The sequence below is a fragment of the Pipistrellus kuhlii genome, unplaced genomic scaffold (assembly GCF_014108245.1).
Source record: "Pipistrellus kuhlii isolate mPipKuh1 unplaced genomic scaffold, mPipKuh1.p scaffold_m20_p_4, whole genome shotgun sequence".
NCBI lineage: Eukaryota > Metazoa > Chordata > Mammalia > Chiroptera > Vespertilionidae > Pipistrellus > Pipistrellus kuhlii.
This window is the reverse complement of record NW_023425540.1, coordinates 91,756,772-91,783,592: the sequence shown is the minus strand read 5'-3', so window position 1 is coordinate 91,783,592 and position 26,821 is coordinate 91,756,772. Positions and strand designations below refer to the sequence as shown.

The window sequence follows — 26,821 nt, the reverse complement described above, 5'->3', positions numbered from 1 at the left end:
ACGGTCCTTACCTCAGCCACCTCTGCAGGGTCCCTTTGCCCGATGAGGTGCCAGGGCCGAAGTCGCTGGGTCTTTGGGGCCCTCATTCAGTCGACTACAGGATGCCAGCTCCTCGAGGGCTGGGCCTTTGCAGGCTGTCCCGTCTGCAGGACCCCTTTCCTGCAGTTCAAGCCAGATGAGCTCCTGCTCCCATCAGCACCCGAAAACCGCCTCCTCTGGCCATTAGGGGGGACCTTCTCGAGGGCAGGGCTGCACCTCATCTTCCTCAGTGGCCCCAGCACCCAGCCCAGGCCTGGTCCAGAGGAGGCCGGAGGCCAGAAGCACGCGCTGACACTGGTCTTTCCTGACCAGCAGCAGGGGGCACTGTGGCCACAGCCTGGGCAGCTGCTGGAGTATGGCCCGAGGGCAGCCATTTTCAACCTTTTTCATTTCATGGCACACACAAACGAATTACAAAAAGTCTGCAGCACACCAAAAAATATACTTCTGGCTCATCTGACAAAATACCCGCTTCACACCCGGCGGCTGTTGTGTTGGCTGTCATCATCTTTTTACTTTACAACCAGGGGTCAGTGCTCCTGACTAGTCAGGCATTTTGCATGTTTTAAAAATTCTCGTGTCGTGACAGTGTGCTACGGGGCACACCGGGTGAAAACGCTGCCTTGGAGTCCAGGGCAGGTCACAGCGGGGAGCTCCCTGGGCCAGCAGGAGGCAGAGCAGGACCCAACAGCCCAGGCACCACTGAGACCCCAACCAAGGCCTCCTGCCGATTCTGCTGGGCAGTGTGGGTCCGGAGAGCCTGGGGCAGGGCCTCCTCACTGACACTACTGCACAACAGTGTCACCAGAGCACGGAGTCTCGGAGAGCCGTGGCTAAGACTGGGTCAGCCTCCAGGAGACTGAGGCACAAGCATGGGCTGGCCCATGCAGCAGATCCTAGCCAGACACCCCACCAGAGGCGTGGCTTCGCCCGGCATGCTGAAGGTGCGGGGTGTCCTTAGGGAGGCCCGGCCTTTCTCCCCGAAGCCTCTCCCGGGCCTGCAGTGGCCCTGCCTCCCACCCTCCCTGGTCCTTCCCCAGGCAAACAACAGCCGCAGCTTCGAAGACCCACTCATGGCAGGTCACCAACTTGGCCTGGGCAGGTCCTGTTCCTGGGGTGGCAGTGCATGCGTACACGTGACCCTCCAGATGCCTGAAAAATGACAGGCAGCCGTCAGCAGGGCAGACCCGCCCCTCGACCCCTATCTGCAGGAAAGTCCTGGCTATCACTGCTGGGATGGCGTCATCGCCTCCTGAAGGGAGTGGGGCCTGGAGCTTAAGGGCAAGGACCCAGGGAGGAGTGGGGTGGCATCCGACACCCTCCCATCCCGATGGATGGGTGGCCCCCACTTCGGGGAGGGAGATCATGGGGCCCAGGGGCAGGACACACGCCAAGCTGGGAGGGGGCTGCTGTCCTGTCCTCAGAACCTGGACCACAGCGGTGGCAGCTTTGGGAGCCACAGTGGATGGGACTCTGGGGTCTCTCAGCCAGCAATGCAGGGGCTGGCCCAGGGCAGCAAGGCTCTCAGCAGTGGCCACAATGAGGAGGGGCATGGCCACATATAGAGGACCCTTCCTGGGCTGAGTAGTGTACCCGAAACTCAAGTCCACCTGGACCTCAGGACGTGGCCTGATGTGGAAGTCAGGTCTTTGCATATGTGACCAGTGAAGAGGCGTTCGGGCTGGAGTGGTGATGGTGCCCCTGTAAGCAGAGGGAGACATGGACACAGGCACTGGCCTGGGGACAGCCGAGTGACCCAGGAATGCCACGGGTCCTGGCCGGTGACTCCGGAGCCCAGGAGAGAGGTGTGATGTGGGACTGACTTCCCGACCAGAGCCTGTGGAAGGAACAGCCCCGAAGGCCCTGGGTTTTTAAATTTATTTTAGAGAGAGGGGACGGGAGAAAGGTGAATTTGTCGTTCCCCTTATTTATGCACTGCTGGGCTGGTTTTCTGTTTGTTAATCCTCCCGCGAGGATATTTTCCCATTGATTTTTAGAGAGGGAGGGACGGTGGTGGGGGGAGGCACACACAGAGAGAAACATGTATGTGAGAGAGACATATGGATTGCAGGGATTGAGCCTGCAGTCGAGATCGAACCCAGGATGCTTCAGCCCTTGGGCTGACGCCTTATCCACTGGGCCAAACCAGCCGAGGCAGCTGATTCTTATATGTGCCCTGACCAGGGATTGAACCTGAAATCTTGGGGTATTGGGACAATGCCCTGACTAACTGAGCTCCCCGCTAGGGTCTGAAGAGTCTCTGGGTTTTAGATGCTTGGCCTGCAGACTGGGAGAATCCCTCTCTGCTGTCCTCAGCCCTGCTTGTGGTGCTGGTTACGTGGCTCAGGACATTTGTGCAGCCCCCCGGAGCAGAGGGGCGGGGTCACCGGAGGACGGGAGGCTGGCGGGGTGTGTGTGTGTGTGTGTGTGTGTGTGTGTGTGTGACAGACCCTCTGGGGTCCGGCTCCTGGCTGTAACACATTAGGGAGGTGTAGCAAGTACACCCTCCAGGCAAGCTCTACAGGCTGGGAGGGGGTACCCACCTCCCCCCTACACACCCCCACACACAGAGGACGGTGTGGGAGCCAAAAGAAGCAGAGAAGGGAGGTGCCATCTCAGCCTGGACCCTGGGAGGAAGCCCTGGGCGGAGGGGCAGGGTTCCGTTGCAGCTCTGGGCGGGCGGGCGGTGGCGGGAGAGGGTGAGCAGGGGCTCCAGGGGCCCCGCCTGCAGGAGCCCCCCACCTGGGCAGGTGGCGGTCCCCAGCCTTCCTCCTGGGCCTGCTCAGGTGCGCTGCTGGCCCAGCCGCGCTCGCCCAGAGCGCTGCACAAGCAGGATGTCCTCTAGAGAAGGCTACTCCAGAAGTCAAAATAGCATGAAATTTAATTTTCCGCCTATTTGACAAGGCCTGGTGGGGGCCCCAATCAGCAGCGGAGATAAGGGTCCTCGGCCGGGTGTGAGCCAGCTGGGCGCGCAGCAAACACTCTACGGTCCCCGGGCAGGCCCAGGCTCCCCCTCGCTGGGCCCTGGTTGCTGGGCGCTAAAGCAAACGGATTCTATTTGCCCAGTCTGCGATGACAATGCAGTCCCCAAATATTTGCCAGCCTGGCCGGCAGCAGAGCCGGCTATAAATGCTTGAGCCCAGGTGGAGGCGGGCCTGCCCAGCAGAGTCGCAGGCCTCGCAGGTAAGAGCAGCGCCAGGCGGCGGGCGGGAGGCTGTGGGGTCTCCCTCCTGGGAAGGCTGTGGGCCCTTCTGACCAGGCAGCCTTCGGGGACCACCTGCCCACCGGGAGGGGTCCCCAGCAGGGCTGTGCAGGGCCAGGCCATCTAGGCTGGGACACGAGGGGGAGGGGGGGAGGGGGGGAGGGCACTGTCCCGGCTCCCCCTGAGCAGCCGCCCCAGAGCTGGGGCCACGGGATGCCCCCAGGAAAGGGAAGATCTCCCAGCACTAAAGGAGATCGGGAGCTCGGCACGGCCAGCGGCTGCAGGGAGGAGGCAGGCCCGGGCTCTTCAGGCCTGCCCGACTCCGGTGATGCCTGCGGACTCACCGGCCCCTGGGCGGTGTGCTCTGACAATCCAGGAGCCCCTTCTCTCCACCCCCTCTCCCACATCACCTTCCCCTTCTTCCTTCCTTCTCTCCTGGTTCACTCACCAGCTTCCCAACTGCAGGGGGCAAGCCCCACTGCTCCCTGGGTGGGGGGTGGGGGCTTTGGCATTCAGAACCAGCTTGGCTGCAGGTCAAGGGGAGAGCCAGAGGCACCCCTGACAGTCTCCTCCTCAAATCCCCGCCCCATCCTCCCAAGCCTCAGCCGAGAGAGGCCCACCGGCCTTTTCTGCCTCCTGCTGACCCGCCACACTGCGGAGCAGTCTCCAGACAGGGGACAAATGAAGGCCTGGCGTTGTGACTGCTCTTATTAGAATTAGATGGGACGGCAGAAATGGGGATGGGGAAGCCCCGAGGATGCCAAGCCCAGTTCCTGGCTCAGTGTGGGCATCTCAGGGATAGTGGGATGCTCCCGACCCAACAGGCCTGTGAGGGGGCAAAGGGGTCCCTTGACCAGCACCTGGGCTGACACCACCTCCGTGATCCATAGCAACCCCAGGAACCATAGCAACCCCATCCTGGGGCAAGGGCTGTGCTCTCCAAGGCCCCAAACCCTCTCATCCCAGCCCCTGGGCGCCTGCTGCCCACCTCCCCTGCTTCTGTCTTCTGAGACTTCTCTCCCCAAGTCCGCTGTTCCATGGCACCACCCTGCCATCGACCCCCACCCCGCTGACCGCCCTTCAGGATGCGCTGCTCACAGGACCTGACCGTCCCCAGCCCGCTGCTGCTCTACCCCCCTCGGCCTGCCTCTGCTCCTGCCACGCTCCTGCCATGGTGCCCCCGACCCCCTCCCCCAAATCTCACCCACTGCTGAGCTCAGCACCCTCCCCAAGAGCGAGTGGCCATAATGCTCTGTCCACCAGGGGCTGCAGGCCCTGACTGGTAACCTGCCCCCTCTCCCCCCCACCCCCCAGGCGGCTGCTGCCCCCGAGGCCCCAGAAGCTCCAACGTGGAGGACATGGCCGCAGGCGTGATCCAGCCTCTCTGTGACTTCCAGCTGCCCCTGCCCTCCCTCCGGCCCTTCCTGCCCCCAGACCCGGAACCCCCGGACACTTCTGAGGAGGAGGAGGAAGAGGAGGAGGAGGAGGAGGAGGAGGAAGAGGAGGTAGGGGAGGAAGACGAAGAGGACCTGGAGGGGGACGGGCCAGGGGCCCACAGCCCAGCCCCCCACAGCTCAGGGTGGGCCACAGTCGCCCCGGAAGAGGCCTCTCCAGGTCCCAGCAGCCCCGCGATGCCCCTGCAGCTGCTGCGGTTCTCTGAGCTCATCAGCGGCGACATCCAGAGGTACTTTGGCCGAAAGGACGGGGGGCAGGACCCAGACGCCTGTGACGTCTACGCTGACGGCCACTCGGCCAGCAGCTCGGCCAGGGAGCTTTACTGCGCGGACCTGGTGCCCCTGGCCCAGGGAGGGTCCCCCAGCGATGACAGGGCGGCTGAGCCTGGGGCCCACTCCCCCAGGGGCCCCGAGGGGCGGGGGCGTGAGACCGGCCCCGGCGGAGAGAGGGCGCAGCCGCTGGGGCCGCTGGCCGAGCTGTTCGACTACGGGCTGCGGCAGTTCTCGGTGCTCCGGGCGTCGGCCAGCCAGCGGCTGCGGCTGGAGCAGAAGTACGGCCACATCAGACCCATGACGCAGAGGAAGCTGCCCCCCTCCTTCTGGAAGGAGCCGGCGCCCAGCCCCCTGGGCCTGCTGCACCCCGGGACTCCCGACTTCAGTGACCTGCTGGCGAGCTGGTCGGTGGACACCGGCCCGGAGCTGCCGGGCAGGGGCGCCCAGGCCCTGGAGGGCGTGCAGCTGGCCGAGGCCTAGCGGGCTGTGGCAGCAGGGGTCTGGAGTCCCCTTACGGCTGTCCTGGGGGACACTGGGGGGCCCTCGAAGATGGGAGGTCACCAGGAGGACACACCAGTTCAGGTGGGGACTTTCCAGGCCCAGGAAGAGGGTCAGGGATCATCCGGGGACCTGGCGCTGCCATCACCAGAGGCCACCGGGCAGGAATGGCAGGGGCTGAAGGCCAGGTACGGATCCAGCCATCCTGGCCTTCAGCCCTCGGAGCTCTGCCCACGGGGAGGGAGGGCAGGACAGGAGCTGTGGCCACGCTGAGGCTGTGGGCTCAGGGGTCTAGACACTGTGCCCAACCAGCCTGGCTCCGGAGACTCCCAGGAAAACCCTCCCACTGCCAGCCACTGGCCGGTCCCAGGGGCCCCTCCTCAAGCCCCGAAGCAGGTGGCAGGGCCAGCTGCCCCATGAGCCACGTTTCCTCGGAGAGGCGGGAGGAGGGCGCTGCTGAGGGCACCGACAGACAGTTTGCTCCCTCGATGAGGCGGGAAGAGCCTCTTCTCTGCTGGGCAGGCACCTGGCAGGCGTGAGGGCCCGGCTGACAGGCTCAGATCCCGAGGCTGTGGATGCCCGGCTGCTGTGCCTCTTGGGGAAGGCCCGGAAGACGGCGGGGCTGGGCTCCGCTGGGCTCGGGCAGGAGCAGGGCCTGGGGATGGACAGGCTTCAAGGATGGAGCCTCTTGGTCACTCCCACCGCCTGGGCCTCCGGAGCCCCTGGAGGGAATGCCAGGCGCTGGCAGATAGAGTGGCATGTTTATTTCTGGGAAAGGGGCCGGTCTGGGCGCTGGTGGGCAGGCTCCTGGCCAAGGGACCACTTCAAGACTGTCCGTGGCCTCCGCCTGGCGACCTGCTTCATGAGGACCGCCTTCCACTGCAGCCACCTGTGCGGAGACGCGGCTCAGGCCCCACGGCCCTCGGGGCCTCCCCCGCCCGGAACCTGGACCCGGAGGCAGCTCCCGCGGCTCACCTCACGGCCTGATACACGCCCCAGCGGTTCACGGGGACCACCTCGCCAGAGGCCATGTCCTTGACGAACTGCCATCTCCCCAGGGACTTGAGCGCCTTCCTGCTGTCCAGCGGCAGGGCCCGCGGGCCCTCCTCGCTCCTCGGCCCCCCCAGGCACTCCTTCCGTGTGGCCATCTCCTCCTTGCGCTGCGGCCAGAGGCAGGGGCGGCCCGGCGGAGCTGAGGAATGGGGCTGAGGGGGGATGCAGGCAGGATTATCTTCCTCTGGGCAAACCAGGGCCTTATCTGCCTGGAAACGGTGCTCAGGCCAGACATGCAGACAGACGGACGGATGGCAGGGGAGACTGCAGACAGAGGGTGGGGCGGGCAGGCTGGGAGGGGCCGGGGGACTGGGAGCCGGGCTCTGCACAGAAAGCAGCCCGCCCTCCTGGCCTGGGACCCCGGGGCCGGCCCAGGCCGCTTCTCACCGACTTGATTTGCGAATTAAACTTGAGGTTCTGGATGGTCTTGTTGTCCTGGATGCTGTTTTCCAATTTCATTATTTGGTTCTGAAACTAAATACTGCCCCCCATGGGTGGACATGGAAGCACCCCGCCCCCACCCTCCCAGAGCGGGAACTGACCCCTGGAGGGGGTCTGGGGGCACCGCAGTGGGTGCTGAGGTGGGACCCAGCCCGGGCTCAGGGTGCTCCTTTCACCGTGATTGCTGATGCCCCACCTCCCCCCGCGTTTGGGGCTCCAGCAGGCGCCTCCACTGGGAACTCCCAAAGTCTAAGACACCTGTGACCTCCCTGAGGACCCTCCACAGGGGCGGCCCCCCTCTTGTTAGCGGGACGGGCACGGGGCCCGAGAGGGTACCGCGGCCAGCTTGCCCTGGATCTCGGCGATCTTCCGCCCGGAGTTGCCCTCCCGGAGCAGCTGCACGGAGGACAGCAGAGCAGCCAGCTTCTGCCGCACGGCCTCCACCTCGACCTCCCTGTGGGTACGGAGGCCAAGGCTGCCGGCCGGGCGGGGAGAGCTCTAGGGTGCGGGCAGGGTGAGGAGCGGGAGGATCCCTGGGCAGAGGAAGGGCGCTCTGCTCTGCCACGCCCCTCTAGTGGGGGTTGGAGTGACAGAGGGAAGGATCCGGGGATCCGTGCAGACCATCCCCAAGCCAGGGCCGGGAGGGGTTAGGGTGCTGCGATGCTGGGCGCTCAGGCAGGGGCACCCGAGAGAAGGCTTGTGGGTGCAGCAGGCGGTTCTGAGACAGCTGAGCCCTCCCGGCCACTCCCTGCAGGCCAGCCGGTGGCGTTCACGCCCTCCCGGGGGGCGGGCCTGCGGGACGAGCTCTGGGAGCTGGGCCTCACCTGGCCTTGCCCTCAGCGGAGATCTTGAGGTCGGAGTCACTCTTGTGCAGGACGCACCTGTCAGAGACGGCTTCTATCTGAAACGGAGCAGAGGCTGGGGTGGGCGGGCCACTAAGGGCGGGCACCGCAGGGGAGGGGGGGCGGCCCCAGCCTCACCCACCTGCCGCGGCAGGCTGTCCACCGTCTCCCGCACCTCCCGCAGGTAAGCCTGGGCCTCCTTGTGACACCAGGCCAGGCCCTCCAGCGATCTCCGCTCGGCATCTTCCCACTCATTCTTTGCCTAGGACACAGACAGCCGGTGAGGCCGGAGCGTGGACAGGGAGGGTGGACAGACAGACAGGGCGCGCCCCTGACTCTGAGCTCATGCACACCGGCCTCGCACAGTCCAGCCAGGCCAGCCAGCACCCTCAGCCCTTCCCCACCCCTGCTGCCCACGGGGAGTCAGCGGGGATAGGGACGGAGAGAAAGGCAGTCTTCCCACACGGCAGGGGAGGAGGCGCAGGGCGGGCCAGGGGTGTACGTGTGCGCTCACAGCAGTGCCTCCGTGTCACCCAGAGGGGCAGCCACCCAGTGCCCAGCCCGGACAGACGGTAAACAGCTGTGGCCCCTTGTGTGGCGAAGGAGTACTCCGCCCCCAGAAGGACGAAATGCTACCACACGGATGCACTTAAAAAGCCATCTCAGCGAGGGAAGCCGGACGCAGGCCAGTGTGTGATTCCACACCAAGGACGTGTCCAGAAAGGCGCATCCACAGACAGGAAGCAGAGGGTGGGGGCGAGGGTCTGGGGAGGGGGTGGGAGTGGCTGCTAATGAGGGCAGAGCCTTCTAAGAGCGATTGTGGTGGATTGTCCAACGCTGACTATACGAAAAACACACTGAATTATACACTTTAAAGAGGGGGATTGTTCGGGGCGTGGATTAACCTTCAAAGAAGAGAAAAAAAAACCAGGGACAGATGCCGTGCTGGCCCCTCCGTGGAGCCCGCTGGCTGGTCAGGCCTCTGGGGCCTCTGGACGGACGTCTCAGCAGCTGGCCCTGGGCTGCCTGCCCCAGCAGGAGGTCTCGGCCTTACAGGCAGTCACCGGGCACTCTTGGGACCTGCCGGTCAGGCCTCCACCCTCGGGGAGCCAGAGGGGCGCCAGGACCCCGGCCGGCTAGGCTGCCTTTCCCCCCGGCAGCCTCACCTCACACAGCTTCTGGGTCAGCGTCTGTTCCTGCAGGTCTAGCCTCCAGCTCAGGGCCAGGAAGTGGTCCTTCAGGTCGCCCACCTGTCTGACCAGCTCAGCCACAGACGCCTCCAAGGCCTGCCTCTTCTCCTGGAGCTGTGGGAGGTGGGGCCCAGTGTGGGTGCTGGGAGGCGGGGGATCCCACGAGGAGACCGGACGCAGCGCCTCAGCCCTCACCAGCTCCAGGGTGCTCTGCGTCTCCTGCTGCGCTTGCTCGCTGGCCAGTTGCATGGCTTCCATTTTCTCCTGAAAGTAGGCAGCCAGCTCCCCGGCCTGGTTTTCCTCCAAGTGGCCCTTGGTGTCCCTGGGGGTGGGTGCCACTGAGAGAGACTGTCCCTCAGCTGAGGCTGGCCTGCCCCTCAGAGCTGGGCCAGGGACGGGAGCCTGGCTGCAGGCTCCAGAACCTTCCAAGAAGCTCACTGGAGCAGAGGATGGGAGTGCCATCACAGGGGCCACCAGAACAGGGCTGCGTCCACCGCTGCCACCCTGAGTCCCCTGTGAGGGGCAGGCTGAGGGTGCGTGGCTACTCTGCCAGGCACTCATCTGGGCCTGACACTGGGATCAGGAAGCTGGGGTCCAGGGATTGAGGCCACTTCCACCCACCCAGCCTGACCTCCCCCCCTCCCCCCCCGTTTTCTGCCCACTGCCCCGTTTGGGTACCCACCGGCCCTTCTGCTCGGCCAGCAGGACGCGGTTCAGTGACATCTGGTTCTGGCGCACAAACCTGGTCAGCTGGACCACGGCCCTGTCCAGGCCCCGGCACTGCTCCAGGAGGTAGCACTCCTCCTGCTGTAGTGCCGAGGTGGCCTGAGACCTGGGCCCCGCCAGGCGCGCCCCCCCCCCCCCCCGCCCTGCCTGTGCCCAGCCCGAGCTGCCCACCTTGCACTGCCCCCGCAGGGCCCGCAGGCGCTCCTCCGCCAGCTGCTGGAGCTGCCGCCACCTGCCTTCCAGCTCCCCCCGCAGGCTGCTCTCCACCTTCAGCCGTGTGTTCTCCGAGGCCTTCATCCTCTGCGAGAGAGATCCGTCCGCTGCGTGAGCCGGGGGCGGGGGCCACGGCGGAGCCCCCCAGCGGCCAGCTCCCACCTTCTCCAGGCCCAGGAAGCTCTTCTGCAGGAAGCCGCACAGCTTGGCCTCCCTCTTGAGGAAGCGAAGGCTCATCTCCTCCCCCAGCTTGGTCACCTGGGCCTGTGGGGGGAGCATATGGGCACTGTGCTGCCACCGTGCTGGGCGCCCTCTTCCACAGCGGCCCCCCACCCACCATGCCGTCTCAGACTTATTTTCTTGCCCAACTATCTCCATCGGGGGGCCCTGGGTCCCGGGTCCCTGGTTGTCCCTGAGCCTAGCGGGGCTGGGCCTGCCACCCCCTCCACAGGAAAAGAGGCCAGGGTCCCCTGTCCTCCCGGAGGGCGGCACAGGGCCGAGGGGTCTGCAGGCCAAGCTCAGGCAGGTCTAGAACACACTGGGTGCCCGCAGGAGTGACGATCGGAAGAAGGCACAGCAGCTACCACCAAACCACACCCAGAGCTGGGAGGGAGCCTTAGGAAGAGAGGTCAAGTGCATGTGCTGGTGTGCCCCAGCCCTGGCCAGCTTCACGGCCTGTGCAGGGCTGAGCAAAGGATCTGTAAAGAGCCAGGGAGTAGATGTTTCGGGTTTATGGACAACATAAACCTGAAGGGCAGGGTCTGTGCACAGCTCTTCAGTGCTGTGGTTCCAGCGCAGAAGCAGCTGTGGACAATAGTAAACGAATGGGGGTGGCCGTCTGCCGATAAAACTTTATTGACAAAACCAGGTATGGGCCATAGCTTGCAGACCCGGGCCCTGGAGTGGGCTTAGGGAAGAGGCGGGCATCCCACCAGGTGGAGGTGCCTGTCGTGTTGGAAGTCCCCAGGCCCAATGCCACAGGAGCTCCTGGCCAGTGGGCAGCAAGCAGCCTGTGGAGGGAACCGAGCGGGAGGGAAACGCTACGGAAGCTGAGCAGCCGAGCTATGTGGGCGGCAGCTGGGGCCGCCCTGGTGTACGGCGCAGTCCCCGGTCTCTATTTGCAGAGCTGAAGAGGCTGCCCCGTCCCCTGACCCACCTCCGAGCCCCCGCCCCCACCTGTGGCCCTCCCGCAGGAGGGGAAACTGGGGGTGCGTCTTCGGGAGGGTAACCTCTGCTCTGCCTGAGGGGAGCCCGAGGTTGAAAATGGCTGAGGAAGGGGCTTCAGGCTTTGGGGTTCCGTGTCTTGGTTTGGGTGCTGGCTGCACAGAAAGGGGAGGAGGAGCAGTGGCTGATCTGGTGCTGACGACACTTGCTGTCATGAAGGTGCAGCCCCATCTGCAGCCACTGCCTCCTGTGGTCGCTGAGCATTTGAAATTTGGTTCACGTGACGGAGGCACCGAGTTTTAAATTGTCTAGAATGGTAACTAATTTCGCCCTAGATGGTTTGGCTCAGTGGATAGAGCGTCAGCCTGCGGACTGAAGGGTCCAAGGTTCAATTCCGGTCAAGGGCATGTCCCCCAGTTGCAGGCTCCTGGCCCTGGTAGGGGACATGTGGGAGGCAAATGTGTCTCTCTCACATCAGTGTTTCTCTCTCCCTCTCCCTCCCCACCTCTCCTTCTCCTTTCCACTCTCTGTAAAAACCAATGGGAAAAAATATCCTTGCGGGAGGATTAAAAAAAAAAAGTTAGCTAATTTCAATACACAGGGCCACTTGTGGCTAGTGGCCACTGTATTCCACAGCACAGGCCTTGGGGTCACCCTCCAAGTCTGACCACGTGGAGGGACCTAAAAAGATAGCTGGAGGAGGGAGAACCTGTGAGGGGAAGGGCACAGGCTGGGCTGGGGGTGGGGAGGGTCTTCCAGAAGGACCTTCTCTCCAGCAGCCCAGCTGCCCGCCCGCCCTGCCTGGTACCTGCAGCCTGGCCACCTCCTGGTCCACCCTTTGGCTGGCCTCCTCCTGGCTCTTCTGCAGGGCACTGCACGCCACCTCCCGGTTCTGCTCCTCCTGTTCCAGCTTCCTGGCCAACTTGGTTAACCTGGGGACACGGGCCAAAGGTCACAGCAGCCCGGCCAGCCAGAGGGGCGAGCTGGGGAGCCACAGGGAGGCTGGCACTGGGGGCCATTCTCAGGCCAAAGCTGCTCTGGGGGCCCTAGGCTGACCTAAGGCCCTCGGATTTGCAGGTGCATAGCTCGCCTGAGTGAACACAAAGAGGGGGCAAGACGCTGTGTCTCTACCCTCTCTTACCCCTTCCTCCCCGCCGCGTGGTGAGAGCTGAGCCCTGGTTGGGACCAATGGGAAAGGAGATGGTTGGAGCCCCAAGTTCAAGTCCCTTTTTTCCCACAGAAGATCCACAAGGTGTCTGAGGCTCCCTGTCAACCGCAGCTTGGCACCGAGGGTACGTGAACACCTGCCCTGCCTCGGTGACACCCACATGGCCACACACAGCATGTCCAGAACCAGCCCCTGGGGCAGGAGGCGAGAGGTGCCCACCTGAGGTTGGCCTCCTGCTTGGTGCCCTTCCGCTCAGAGTCCTGGAGTTCCTGCTTCCTCCTGATCTGGGTCAGGGCCTCCCGGACCTCCACCAACCTGGCACACAAGAGCCGCTTCTGCCTGGGGCCTGTCCAGCTACCCTCCTGGCGGCCAGGAGAAGCCCAGAGCAGGCTGGGCAGCCTTCAGGGGCTGGGAGTTTAGCCAAGGGCCCCAGCAGCAAGCCTCCCACGCCTCTGCCAGGCCTCTAGGGGAGCACCGAGGTTGAAAACACACAAACCCAGACCGTTTGAGTTCTGCCATGGGCGTGTCCTGCTTACCGGGGCAAGACAACTAATTGGGAAAACAAAACCCTGTGGCTGATGCTCTGAGGGGTCCGGCACCAGCCACTGCTCTCCCCAACCCCTTCCCTCCTGCTGAGTCCTGCACCACAAGCGCGGGAATACCTCTTGTCCAGGACCTGCATCTTGTTCTGGTTCTGGGGGCTGGGGAACTGCAAGGAGGAGGGTGTGGGCTGAGTGCAGGCCTGGGCCCTCACAGCCAGACCAGCACAGACACAGCCTATGGGGTTCTCTGGGCTCCAAGCCGGGGCAGCAGAGATGAGCGGGGCTCAGGGTCCAGGAAGCAGCTGCCCAACACCTGGGAATGGGGGAACCTGGCCTGGGGGAGGGGGGGTGAGCTGCCTCCCAGCCGGCGGGTGTCTCACCTCCAGGGCCTCCTTCTCAGGGCCCCATACTGCCTGGTGTAACTCCTGCTTCAGCTTCTTCAGCTCCGAGTCTTGCAGCTGCACGATGACCTGCACCTGGCGCAGCTCTTGTAGCAGGCTCAATGTGGAACGCTCATAGTAGTCCTTGTGTCTCCGCAGGGACACCACCTCGGCCTGCAGGTCGGCCACCCTGGCCAGGATGAGGAGCAGGCCGAGTCGGCACACATGCCTTGGGGCTGATGTATGGCTCTCCCGCTCCGCCCACACGGGGCTCACCATTGCTCCAGGTGCTCCCAGCGCTTGGGGGTGTCCTGCTCTGGGACGGAAGTGGAGGATTCCAGGCAGCTGGGCTCATACCTCTCTGAGATCTCCTCCAGACTCAGGAGCTCCAGCCCTTCTTCCAGGAGGAGCCCCAGGTCCTCCAGGGTGGTAGTGCTTAGCTGAGAGGGGGGCGAAGCCCCGGACGAGGAGTTGCAATCAGCCAGCTCTGCAAGAAGGTACCTCCAAGCTTGCCACTTGGCCTTCTGGACTGACAAGGGGTGCTGGTTCCTAGATGGAGCTTAGGGCAACAGGGGCCCAGAATCAGTGCAACTGTCACAGAGTGTGCCTGGCCAGCTCACTGAGGCTCCTTCTGCCGAGTCGCACAGCCCAGCCCAGCTAGAGAGGGCTCAGCTTTCATTGCTCAACAGGAAGCTCGGACTCAGAGGTGCACTCCCTGCCTGAGGACACATCACTGGGCAGCCGAAGTGGAACGATGTCCTGCCTGGCCAGGCCAGAGGGAGCTACCTGGAGATCACACCCCTATGCAGGCTCCTCCCTGCTCTATCTTCCTGGCTCTGCCCCAGTTGGCACCTGGTTCACTTGACCCAGCTTCATCAGCAGCCACTGCTTTTGGCTTTGGCCACTGCCGAGAGGCCCTGGCTTAGCACCCTGAGGCCGCCCAGAGCTGGAACCAGGGTGGTTGCAGGGGGAGAAGGGGAGTGGCTGGGGGAGGCAGGGAAGTCAGCCCTGGACCTTGGGGGACCACATGGGCTGTGAAGGGATGAGCTCCAGTCCTAATATCTCACCTCCTTCCAAGACAACACCAAGGAAGGTAGGGCAGCGAGGGCTCTTCTGGAACCTTCTTGTCCTCACCAGAACGTCGCAATTTTCAGGCCCAACTGCCAATGGAACCTGAGCCATCAACTCTCCTGTTCCCACAAGGCCTCCCAACTGCCTGTTTCTGGAAGGATCCACGGTGGTATAGAGGTCAGGGCAGAACTCTCTGGTCTGAGCAGGAGCCATGCCAAGGAGCAACTGCTGGCTCCATGGTCGTTAAACCAGAGCAGGAAGGCTGGGACCCGACGGACTGAACACAGCCAGTCCCGCAGCCAAGAAAACAGACTCTGACGGGCTATCAAAGGGAACAGGGTGTTGGCATAAGTGGGCTACACCAGGACATTAACTTTTTAAAAAATATATATATTTTATTGATTTGTTACAGAGAGGAAGGGAGAGATAGAGAGCTAGAAACATCGATGAGAGAGAAGCATCGATCAGCTGCCTCTTGCACACCGCCTACTAGGGATGTGCCCACAACCAAGGTACATGCTCTTGACTGGAATCGAACCTGGGACCCTTCAGTCCGCAGACCGACGCTCTACCACTGAGCCAAACCGGTTCCGGCGACATTAACTTTCTTAGCAGCCACAGTAAGTAGCCAGGTGGAGCCTGGCTGGCATGGCTCAGTGGTTGAGCATCTATCTATGAACCAGGTCACGGTTCAATTCCCGGTCAGAGCACAAGCCCGGGTTGTGGGCTCAATCCCCAGTAGGAGGCGTGCAGGAGGCAACTGAGCAACACTTCTCTCTCATCATTGATGTTTCTCTCTCTCTCCCTCTCCCTTCCGCTCTGAAATCAACAAAAAGGCTTTGTTGTTGTTGCTAAGAAAGATAGTTTTAAAATGCAAGTAGCAGGGTACTGCCTTTGATTCAAATATTTTAAGTTCTTGTTTTCTGAAACTGAGTGCTTGCTGTGCCTGAATATGGAAGAATAACTTTTATACTTTTCCCACCCAACACGTGATTGGCTTTGCAGAAAATAAAGTTTAAAAAAAATACGAAATTCATTAAAAAGAGAAAGTAGCCAGGTGGAGTGAACGTCAATAGTCCATTTTATGTAACCCAGTTCACCGAAAATACCATCTCAACATGTACTCCACACAAAGTGTGCGAAATGCTGCCCTGGCTTTCTCCGCTCCGAGTCTGAAGGTTGGTGAAGGTTATGTCTCACTTCAGGCCACTGCAGCCGTGCCGCTAGCCCCTGGACCTGCCACTCAGCCTGGCTGGGGGATTCAGTCAGCTTCTCCTCCAGGGGGAGCCACACCACACGCCTCGTGGCCACCAGGTCAGCTTGTGCGGAGTCCTCTCCGCTGGACCCTGTAGCTGCCCCAGGAACAACACTGCCCAGACCTTCGATGAGGATGCATGGTTGGTGCCTGGGGGTCCCCTCCTGCATGAAGTACGAGGGTCCCACCTACACAACCACCTGGTTTCCTGGCCTCTCATCTGTGTCTCCCTCCCAGTGATGTCCACTCTGTACCACGCATTGAGGAGGTCTCATCTCAGACACCCCCACCCTTGGGATCCCAGGCTGCTAAAGTGTGGTCCATGCTCAACAGAAACAGGAAGCTGGCAGAGGTTGTCTGGGTACAATTTCTTTATTTCTCCTATTTGGACTTCCCACATTCAGATCCTGCTCCCTCCACAGAGGACTCCCCACCAGGACTGGACCTGCAGTTCGAGGTCCCATCCCCTTGAAAGGGGCTAAAACCAAGGCGCACACCCACCAGCTTGCCACAAAAGCATCTGATCACCTCATCAGAGATGGGGTGGGGACTTGGGAATCACCTTTAAAAAAGTCCTAGGAGGGAACAGCATCCCTGCTGCAGGCTCAGCGGCTCAGCCCAAAGCCCAGCTGCATGGACCGGAATCAGAGCTGCCCAGAACATCACCCTGGGCCAGGCTCCACCCCCAGCCCCATGCTGAGAAGACCTGCCTTCTCAGCCTCAGTCCCAGTGGCAACAGCTGTTCATCTGGACTCCAGCTCCCGAGGGTTGGGTGCTCCAGAGGGCTTGGGTGGCATGTGTGACAGGACTCGGGTTCAGGCCCACGGTGGTCCTCAGCTCTCCTTCGGCCGAGGTTTCCTCACAGAGCCCACGCCTCCTGAGGGGGTGCGGCCCGGGGCACATGCGGGATCTGGAGAACAGCCTGCTCCAGAGTCTGCTGCCCCAGGCCCTGGCCTTTGGTCCTCCGGCTGGGCCTTTGTCCAGGAAGGTCCCAGCTGCACAGGCTTATCACCTCAGGGCCACACACTGGGCCGTGGGGACAAGGCCAGAAGCCTCAGCTGCAGCCTCACATCACCCAGGCCTCCAGCTGGCAGTGTACAGGCAGCTCTGTCTTTTTGGGCCAGCACTGAGGGTAACGAGGAGCAGAGAAGCAGGGGTGGCCCTGCCTTGGGGGCCTGCAGCACTCAAATCCACAGGGCCCAGCTTACTGGCTGCCTCACACACAGGTAAACATACCATGAACACACACAAACACGCACTGAGACACACACACACACGTGAACTCTCGCTGGCTCGGAGGAAGCGAGCATTTGCATGAACACCTGCTCCCTGAGGGTGAAGAAACAGGAGGATGGAGAGTGACATCCAAGGGGCTGAGGCAAGGGGGAGGAGGGGGGACATCGACAAGGTGCCCATCGATGGTCACGCTCACACACCAGGGGGCCATCCCGCGGTCTGAGGCCGACAGATCTGCTGCTGCCCGAGGAGCGTGTTGAGGACCCCAGGAGAGGTGCCAGGGCCACGGTCTCACGTCTGGGCCAGCGAGAGCTCCTCCAGGCCCCCCTTCCCAAGCCGGTACCTGGCCAGGTCTTTCCTGGTTACCAGCCCGACCACCTGTGGGAACAAAGCCAGGTCATAGGAATCCGGCAGCCCCACTCCTCCTCTGTGGAAGCATGTGGGGGAGCAGCACAGTTTGGGGGAGCCCCGGAGGTGGACATATGGCCAGGGCAGGCAGGCAGGCCAGCAGGAAAAGGGGCCCTTTGCCCTTCCTGGCTACTCACCTGATTGTGGTTGTCCACCACCACCAGATGCCTGAGGCCCAGGGCCCGGAACAGCTTGAACACCCGAGGGAGAGATGCCTCCTGCAATGTGGTCAGGGCCTCAGCTTGCCTACTGGCCCAGACTGGCTCCAGCCAAGAGCAGAGGCAGGACTCTCCAAGCCCAGGGTTGGCTGCCTCCCATCACACCCGCAGCAACCAGGACATCAATACGTGTCCTAAAGCACATCTTTCCCCCCGCATGCCAACCAGCCCATCTCAGCCATGCTGCCGGGGTCTGGCTATGCAGCCATGCCCACCCCCCAAACCTTGTCATGTGTGTAAGAATGGAGCTCTTCCCATTTTCCACGGATTCCACCCCCGTCCCTCCCTGGCAAGCCACAGAAGGCCCTGCAAGTGGGAACCAGGCACCTGGGGCACCGTATACGGGGAGGGGTTCATGAATTCAGAGAGGTCCATGGTGCACTCGCGCTCATCCTGGGACACATGGATGGACTGGATAGGGGGGAAGCGTGGGTAGGCGTCCCGGAAGTCCTTCAGCCTAAGCCGCCGCTGTACCAGGCCCCTGTTGGACCGCTCCACAAACACCTGCGGGCAGCAGGTAACAGGCCGTGGGCAAGGCACCTCAGGACCCCAGCTCCCGCCTGCATCTCCCACCACCTGGAGGGGCCGAGGAGCCTACCTTGTGCTTTAAGAGGACAATCAGCTGGGAGCGCAGGATCAGGCCCTGGAGCCGCGCTGACTGCAGGGGAGACAAGATGGCCTTGTCTGCGAGCAGAGCCCTGACCTAGCACCTGCCTGCCTGGCTGAGGCCCTGTGAAAGCTCAGTGGTGTGAACAGGAGGGCGGGCAGTGTCTGAACAGCAGGTCCAGGACGTCTGCTCGGGACCTTGGCTCTAGTCAGGCTCCCTGTCACACTCCCCATCAACGTACGGTCACTGTCGACTGGCACTGGCTTTGCCAAAGGCACAAGCATGCTAACCCCCAAACACCTGGAAGGGGCAGGGGGACACACAACGAAGAGCAAGGAAAAAAGTGCCTGGGCTGCAGCACGGGCTGGGGGCATGCAGACCCGGCTGACAAAATTCACCCCAAACCTTTGGAAGCTTGGCACTGGGTGGGCCACATGCTGTCAGGCCTCTCCCGACAACAGGCACAGTGCGGCTGACGGGCAGTGTGGGTATGAGATGGCACTGGGAACATCACTAATCTATCCGTGGGGACAGTGCTCCTTTCACAGTTAATGGGATTCTACCATAAACCCAGACACAAAACTGTCCCTACGAACCAACCCTGCCCAACATGTCCTGCTTGACAGGTACAGGGGAAGAGTATGGCTTCCCTGTGAGAGAGGATGGAGGCAGGACCTGGCCTGAGGCTATGGCTCCTGCGGGACAGCAGTGGACCCAGGGCCACCCCCCCAGGCCCTGTACCTGGGGGTCATCTGTGGACTCCACCACAGGGAACCCATTGTGGTTGGACGCCGTGTCACTGAGCACGTCCACGATGACGCCCACTCTCTCCCTCCTCCGCAGGCAGGTGACCGGCGTGCTCATCACCTCCCTGGGGAAGAGCACACACTGCGTCCCCTGTTGGCCACTTGGTCACAAACCATGTGTCCATGGGGATCCTGAATGAAGCCAACAGGCAGGAAGCTGCTGGATGCAGTAAGCCATGAGCAGGGGTGCAGGAAGCCCAGAGGCCACGGAGAACCCGTCCTGGGTGGTGCCAGCAGCCCCGACACCTGGAGAGCATCTCCCAGATGTTCGCACACAGGCGTGTGGCCTCCTTCCTGCTCCTGGCTGCCCACACCCACCCTGCCAGAGCGTCGGCACCACTCACTGCCCTCGACCTATGTGTGGAGAGGAAGCCCAGGCCTGCAGGCCTTCAGCCTAAGACCAAGACAGGGAGAAAGGCGGTACCTGGCGGTGAGCGAGTGCGAGGTGACCGGGGCTTCCCAGTGCAGGAAGGGCACACTTTGCAGCTGGATGTGCATGTCATACAGGCCCTGGGGAAGAGGGCACAGGCATCAGGCACAGGGAGGGGGTCCAGGGTGCAATGACCAGCTGCCAAGGGGGGATCCGGGAAAACACAGTGCCTGTCCCTGGGGGAGGGGTCCCAGGCACACTGTGCCTACCACTAAGGCAGAAGCTATTTGGGGGATGGCTTTGCAGGGGCCCCCTTCCCTCCTCTGCTGCCACAGAGCAGTCTCCACATTCTCAGGCTCTGAGCCCAGGGCATGGGGATGGGACCCAGAATGAGAACTAGGCAGGCAGGCCTTTCCCACCAGCTGTACCTCAATGAAAATGTCTCCTACGATCTTGGCGGTCATCAGGACCAGCATAATAGGGAAGCCATAGGTCACATTGCTGGTGGCCTCCATCATGATAACTGTCAGGCTCAGCGTCATCCTCACGATCCCACCTGCCCGGGGAGGGAGAGGTGGGCGGGGTGAGGTAGGGGTGGTCTTGAGGCCCTCCCTGCGCCCCTGCCTGCCCATGTTCTCCATGCAGGGCTGTCGCCATCCACTCAGGGCCCAGCTACACCCTGCAGGGAGTGGTCGATGACACTAAATTAAACACCAGTCTTCGAGCTCCATGAGGTACCCGCCCCTCCTGACCTTGGGTTGCCCACGTGACAGACAGGACTCACCCAGTTGGGCAGCTGCTCCCATCAGGGCGTACTTGCCGGGGTCGGCCCAGATCTGTGGGGATGACACAGGTGGTGTTGGGGGTGGCACCCCTTACCCAAACCCACCAAGATGCACAGAAGCTGCCTGGGCTCAGCAATGTCACATCCAGGAAGTTTATGCACACGTGCAAAATGGTCTGCACCTCCTTGGTAATAACTAAGTCTAGAAGTACCCAAGGAGGGGCCCAACCAGGGATGTCCTGATGAATCATGCCGTCGGCTTAAGCCAGAGAACTTGGCAGTATGAGAAAGAAGGACACTCTATGTTTGGAGGAGGAGCTACAAGTGTGTGCAGGGACAGAGGGCAGCAGCATGTGTGCAGTGGCTGTCATCTGCAGAAATGCCTGCACCGCAAGACGAGCAAGTGAGTGCCAGGAGTGAAAATCCAACATGTGCTACAACACAGATGAGCCCTGAAAACTGCACACTCAGGGAGAGAAGCCAGACATGGGTGGCACCTGGTGTGTGATCCACTTACACTGAGCGGCCAGATTATTATGATCTCTGAACACATAATAATCTGGCCATTCAGTGTATATCCTATATAATAAAAGGCTAATATGCAAATTGTCCCCTTGATCAGTTCAACCAGTAGGCAGGCTGGCCAACCGCCCATGTCCCCTCCTGGCCAGGCTTGCCGGACCCCACCCATGCATGAATTCATGCACCGGGCCTCATATATATCTATATCTATATCTATATCTATATCTATCTATCTATCTATCTATCTATATATATATAGATATAGATATAGATATAGATATAGATAGATAGATATAGATAGATAAATAGAAAGGTAGATATAGATAGATATAGATATACAGATATATAGATATATATCACACACATAAACATATAAAGATACATATATCTATATAGATATATAACTATTTAGATATATATATCATATAGACATATATCACACACACACACACACACGAGTGACCAGATTATGCGTTCAGAGATCATAATAATATGGCCACTCAGTGTATATAAAACGGGCAGAACAGGCAAGTCCACTGAGAGAATGCAGAAGGTGGTTGCCAAGGACTGGAGGGGTATGGGAGTGAATACTGAGGGGGACAGATTTCTTTCTGGGGCAATGAGAATGTCCTGAGCGGACACAGTAACAATGATTACACTTCGAACACACTATAGAACCACTGGGCTACACTTCTGAAGGGAGGGTTTATGGTATGTGAATCATGTTGCAATTAAAATCCATAAAACATTGTGTCCGGGAGGAAACTTGAGATCTGAGGAAAGCCTGTCCCACATCTGGCCAGGGGAGTGGGTGGTGGGACAGTGTGGGAGAGACTCGCCTGCTTGTTTACAGTTTAAAAAACCCTATTTTAATAATTAAGTTTAAAAAAGGAACTATATATAAAATTAAAACCATGGTGCCCATGGAGGCAGGTGGAAAGAGGAGGCCAGGGAGGCCTGTCACACACAGAGCCAGTCACCAGCATCCGCAGCCTGGGTGCCCACCGCAGGGCGCCCAATGCTTCCCTGTAACCTTCTCTCACTGACAGCCACTGAGTGTCTCCCCCTGACACTGTCTCTGGACCACACACATGGATGGCTCCATTAATGGCAGGTTCCTTTCAAACAGCAGCAGCCAGAAAACTATGGCCATGTAAAATGACCAGAGGCTCTGAGGCGCTGACCATCACGCTGGGAGCCCACTGCCCTCACTCACAGTGGCCCCGAGGCTGGGGCACCAGGACCGCCCCTCTTCCCTCCAGCCCAGCTCTGTTCCCGCATGCTTGGTGCATGGAGACCCCACTTACTGCGGACCCGGTGAGGTAGGACAGTGAGATGCCGAAGAGCCGACCCCAGGCAGCTCCAATGAGCAGGGACGGGATGAAGACGCCAGCAGACACTGTCAGCCCATAGGTCCAGCAGGCCAGGAAAAAGTAGACGAGGGTGAAGAGGCCGAGGGTCATAGGGTTGTAAGAGCCTAGTAGAGAGAGGCTGGCTAGTCATCACCTCCAGGTCACATCCTGACCCCTACGCACCCCCGCGAGTCCCTGGAAGTTTCCCCATTTTCAGAGGCCAGAGCATGGGGTTTTGGGGACTGGGTCCTTGGAGGCAGGAGGATGGTCGGCCTGCCTGGGGACGGAGGGAGCCAGGGCAAGGGGGGGCCCAGTGTCCAGCCAGCAGGACAGTGACCTGAGGCCAAGAGAAGGTGACCATTGAAGTCAGTGTGCAAACAGTAGGGACTGCAGTGCAGACCACTGGGGTGAGGGGAGAGAGGCCACCAGCCACATTCCACACTAGGTAACTCCCAGTGAACCCCGAACCAGCATGTCAGGAGGCCTGTGCCAGCTGCTCGCGTCACTCAGCACCTTTTAGAAAGGGCTTGGCCTCTTCCCACATTTAAATGCTTCTGTTAAATTTGTGGATTCCTGTCACACGCACAAGGGCCAGAAAAGTCCTAGCCGTCTTTTTTGTGACAGAAAACCATCAGAGACCACCTAAGGGTCCTAGGAGGCAAGATGACGCTCCAGAGTAGCACCATGGAGTAGCACAATGGAAGAATCTGACGCCATCTACTTTGGCTTCCGTGCCCAGTGTCTGTGGGCTGTTGCAGATCAGGCCAGGGGGGCAGGGCCATGGCGATGCCAGCTGACAGCACGGAGCACGGGCACACACCTGGGGGGTCGTGGAAAAGGCCGACCACGCTCTTCTCCGGGGTGTTAAAGAAGGCAGCAGCCATTGAGTTGTACTCGCCATCTGCACAGAAGAGCTGCAAGGTTGGGAGAGAGGACGGGCCAGTGGGACGGGGTAGTCCTGCCCAGCATCAAGCGCCAACACATGGCAGGATGAGGTCAGGCTGCTGCCTCGGAGGGTCCATACCCACAGCCCCCACTCCTCAAGGCCTCCTCGGTCCTTGTCAGGCCACACGCTGGGAGGAGGGCCGGGGGAGGCTCCAGCCCAACAGGCACCACTTTCCCGACACCCAGTAGGTGGCCTGACCCTCTCTGAGGACACGCCAGCCTGTGTGGCCCAGGGCTCTGGAGTTCCGCTGTGTCCCTAGCTCTCCTGCTGGGACGGGGAGCGAGCGCTCCTCCTCAGAGGCCTGCCCTGCCCCCTGCCTGGTGGCCCAACCTCCTACCTGGAGGGGGTAGGACACGGAGTTGCCCTGCAGGGGCTGGCAGTCCCGGGATGAGTAGATCAGCACAAAGGCGACAGTGGCTGTAACAGCGGCCACCAGCATGGCCTCAATCACCTGGAGGCAGGGCCGGTGGATGTACCTAGAGCAAACACTGGGATGGACCTCTGGACACCTGGGCAGTTACCAAAGCAACCTGAGCCTGTGACTCACCAAGAGCTGATAATACGACACCGATTAGGAGGGTGATGTAGCACGTTTAGTCATCAACCTACCCAGACTCCGGCCCGTCCTGATTATCTCCTGGGTGCTCTCCAACTGCATTTAAGTTTTTGCAAGAGGAGGTACTTTCCCAAACCCCAAACTCACCCCACCCCCCACCTCAAAGCTCCAGTAATGGCTTTCCAAATGGAAAGAGAAGCCATGCCAGTTAACTGTGTCCGGGCTCGAGATTGCCCTGGGCAGACCAGACTGAGGCCAGAAAGACCCTGACCCCAGGGCTGCTGGACCAAAGGCAGGACCTCCTCTGCCGGACCTTCCCGAGCCCTTCCCCATCCATCCCCCAGCCCCAGGCTGTCTCCTTCACATACAAGCCACCACAGAGGAACGCACACTGGCAGCTGGCATTCTAGGTGGCCCTGTGGGCACAAAGCCCACAATGAGTCCATTTTCAAAGGCCCCAGGAGCCACAAATCAGGTTTCTCACCTGATTCGAAACATCGTCAGCCAGTAATTCAAGGCATTGAACACAGCCCCAAGAACACCACCTGCGACCAGGAAGGAGTCACGTGTAAGAACGGTTGGGCTGTCCCGCAGGAGAGGGACCAGGGGGGACAGGAGAAGACGGTCTGCTCCATCACCACCCTCTGATGGACAGGCAGAGGGGCTTATCTCTGAAAGGCTTTGCCTTCCTTTCCGGGAAAAGGTTGTGAGAGGAATGGATGATGTTGAGGGGCCAGTCTGCTTCTTAGATGGGCTCCCCTACGGAGAAGCAGAGCTCTGGTTCTGTACGGTGTGGGTTTCCCCTAGGTGGCCCTGCAGGAGCCATTTCAAAGCTGGCCCTGACCCCACCACATGCTTTGTTCCGCTGGGGGCCGCCATCTTGAGTGACGGAGAAGTGTGAGGCCAGAGGGGTCGGTGTCTTTCTTGAGATGGCCCTTACCCACCACGCCCATGGCGATGAAGATGGGGATCTCGTGGATCGTGTACACCATCGTCTGTGCAAAGAGGAAGAGCAGTTGTTCTGTGAGGAAATGTGTCATCAGCTTCTTGCCACTCAGACTTGACAGATGGGGAGCCAAGGGGGGCAGGAAGGAGAGACATAGGAACAATCTAGTGACCCAAACAGCCCAACAGCTCCAATGTGTCCCTGTGCAAGGGCGTCCTGGAGCAGGACCCCTGGCGGTGCCTGGCAGCTGCAGTGTATGGTTCAGGCCTTCCTAGGGGCGCCGGCCTGCTCCCACTCACCCTCCCTAAGCTGGTGCATGCGCACCCAGGACCACAGTCTGTGTCACTGTCTAACAATCTGCAAATGGGTAAGACAACCCTGAAGGTGCCCCTGGGCTGTCTACTGGCACCCTCACCTCACAGCCAGGCTGGATGTGTGCTTCCCAAGAGCACCTCTGGTCCGGGGGCTTATGAACAGAGCTCAATCTCGGCGAAGAGATGGGAGTTTCCCAAAAGCCCAAGCTCTCGGGCTGAACCTTAAGTAAACCGTGGCCCCGCACAGAGAACCAGAAACAGTGATTGGGACAATGGGCCACGTTACCTGCGTGTCAAATCTGCCAAAATTGATGAGGCCCGGGCTGGACAGGTCCCAGATGTTTCCATGGTAAATGCTTAAGACAAAGTTCAGTGTGAAGGTGGAGATCATGGAAGCAAAGAACTGTGGGCACAGAGAGAAACAAACAGCATCAGAACAACAGTGCCCTCCGAGAGGAACCCTGGGAGCGGGGGAGGGGCTGCAGGAGAAGGGGCTGCCTCTCCTGTCACCGAGGAGGCACCGGGAGCCCCTCCAAAGGCTAAAGGAAAGGAGGCTTGGGTCTCGATGGCCGGGCCCCTCAAGGCTGGGCAAGCCGGGCGAGTTTGGGGTCAAGCCAGGACAGAGCTGAGGAAAGATGTATGAGGTCAGGGGGTCCCCAATGAGGAGTTGAAGGAGCACAGGGTGAAAACAGTGACCTGACTGACAGGGGAAGGGCAGGAGGCAACACTTCAGGGTCAAGTGAGAGACAGAGCTGGGCCATAAAAATCCAACGGGGCGTGGCCCCAAGCACGGCTCCACAGGAACCTCCACGAGGCCACCAAAGCTTGGGCCCGGAGTGTGGTGTCCAGGGGACCGCGAAGGACACCAAGGTGAGACATGCCTGACATGGGGAGAGGCGCCGTTGTGGGCACTTACGATTCTCCACGTCAGGAACTGGTTCCAGAAGGAGGCACCTTCCTCCAAGCTGAAGAGGACCCCGCCTGGAACGCAGTGGCCCAGCCTGAAGTTTCTACCCAGGCGCAGAGCCCCGCGCCCAGAGGCCCTCACGCCCCAGACCCAAGGCACCAAGCCCACATCAGAGGCACCCTGGGCGCTTTCTGGAGGCACCCCACAGCCTCACACCACCCAGCACCCACGTTGGCAAACACCAAAACTGTTCCTTCTCAAGGCACGGACAGCCCTGCTTGCCCAACACAGGAAGTCACTTGTCACCCAGGCAGGGCCCCTGCTCACCCACAGGGGCCCCAAACGCAGCAGACACTCCAGCCGCGGCTCCCGCCGAGACAAAGTCCCGCTTCTCCGTGTCTCTGCGGAAGTACTCAAAGATCTGAAATGGGGCAGGACAGACAGGAACAGGGTGTTAGCCAGCTTCTCCAAGGGCACTTCTCAGAAAGGAATGGGGAGAGCCGAAACCGGTTTGGCTCAATGGATAGAGCTTGGGGACTGAAAGGTCCCAGGTTCAATTCTGGTCAAGGGCATGTACTTTGGTTGTGGGCATATCCCCAGTAGGGGGTGTGCAAGAGGCAGCTGATCGATGACTCTCTCTCATCGATGTTTCTAACTCTCTATCTCTCTTCCTTCCTCTCTGTACAAAATCAATAAAATATATTTTTTAAAAAAAAGAAAGGAATGGGGAGAGAGGAAGTGGAGGGAGAGGAAGAGAGTCTCTAAACAGTCTACTTATCAACTCCTGGATTCACAAAGACTGCAGATCCAAAGAGGCAACCAAAGAGAGCTTCCTTGCATACTAACAACCATGAGAAAATAATGAAAAGATTCTGCCGGGACCGGTTTGGCTCAATGGATAGAGCGTCGGCTTGGGGACTGAAGGGCCCCAGGTTCGATTCCGGTCAAGGGCATGTACCTTGGTTGCGGGCATATCCCCAATAGGGGGTGTGCAAGAGGCAGCTGATCAATGACTCTCTCTCTCATTGATGTTTCTAACTCTATCTCTCTCCCTTCCTCTCTGTACAAAAATCAATAAAATATATTAAAAAAATAATAATAATAATGAAAAGATTCTATCACAACAAGAATTAAACTTTAGGCCCTGGCCAGCGTGGCTCAGTGGGTAGAGCATCAGCCCATGCACCAAAGGGTCTCGGGTTCCATTCCCAGTCAAGGGCACATACCTGGGTTACAGGTTCAATCCCTGGCCCTAGGGGGGCATGTGAGAGGCAACCAATCAATGTGTCTCTCTCACACTGATGTTTCTATCTCTATCCTTCTTTCCTTCCTCTATTT

General features: G+C 60.5%; 3 protein-coding genes across 4 annotated transcripts in view; 1 reads left to right on the top strand and 2 right to left on the bottom strand.

Annotated features, from left to right (window-relative positions):
- Positions 1-3,674: 3,674 nt before the first annotated feature.
- On the bottom strand, positions 3,675-14,619 carry CCDC154 (coiled-coil domain containing 154). Its single transcript, XM_036408885.2, is given in 19 exon segments — positions 3,675-5,881; positions 5,884-6,018; positions 6,021-6,121; positions 6,123-6,276; positions 6,279-6,355; positions 6,442-6,626; positions 6,907-6,993; positions 7,297-7,414; positions 7,785-7,861; positions 7,945-8,064; positions 8,969-9,106; positions 9,188-9,799; positions 9,890-10,195; positions 11,904-12,027; positions 12,483-12,578; positions 12,926-12,972; positions 13,186-13,375; positions 13,462-13,744; positions 14,253-14,619. Coding segments are annotated over 19 exon segments (3,102 nt in total). The 5' UTR covers positions 14,470-14,619; the 3' UTR covers positions 3,675-5,846.
- On the top strand, positions 4,600-5,448 carry PERCC1 (proline and glutamate rich with coiled coil 1). Its single transcript, XM_036408883.1, has one exon. It carries the CDS (start codon positions 4,600-4,602, stop codon positions 5,446-5,448), a length of 849 nt encoding a protein of 282 aa, XP_036264776.1.
- A 1,248-nt stretch (positions 14,620-15,867) lies between the features above and the next one.
- CLCN7 (chloride voltage-gated channel 7) overlaps positions 15,868-26,821 on the bottom strand; it is a 28,322-nt gene continuing 17,368 nt past the window's right edge. For both annotated transcript variants that reach the window (XM_036408879.2, XM_036408880.2), the window contains 16 exons: positions 25,811-25,904; positions 25,493-25,557; positions 24,863-24,979; positions 24,257-24,311; positions 23,801-23,861; positions 23,098-23,236; positions 22,635-22,728; positions 21,770-21,939; positions 19,941-19,992; positions 19,585-19,712; positions 19,211-19,296; positions 18,722-18,851; positions 17,972-18,031; positions 17,701-17,877; positions 17,293-17,373; positions 15,868-17,125 (listed from right to left, as the gene is read on the bottom strand). In XM_036408879.2, coding sequence (XP_036264772.1) covers positions 17,039-17,125; positions 17,293-17,373; positions 17,701-17,877; positions 17,972-18,031; positions 18,722-18,851; positions 19,211-19,296; positions 19,585-19,712; positions 19,941-19,992; positions 21,770-21,939; positions 22,635-22,728; positions 23,098-23,236; positions 23,801-23,861; positions 24,257-24,311; positions 24,863-24,979; positions 25,493-25,557; positions 25,811-25,904 — 1,596 coding nt within the window. In that variant the 3' untranslated portion in view covers positions 15,868-17,038. The remainder of the gene's footprint in view (positions 17,126-17,292; positions 17,374-17,700; positions 17,878-17,971; positions 18,032-18,721; positions 18,852-19,210; positions 19,297-19,584; positions 19,713-19,940; positions 19,993-21,769; positions 21,940-22,634; positions 22,729-23,097; positions 23,237-23,800; positions 23,862-24,256; positions 24,312-24,862; positions 24,980-25,492; positions 25,558-25,810; positions 25,905-26,821) is intronic.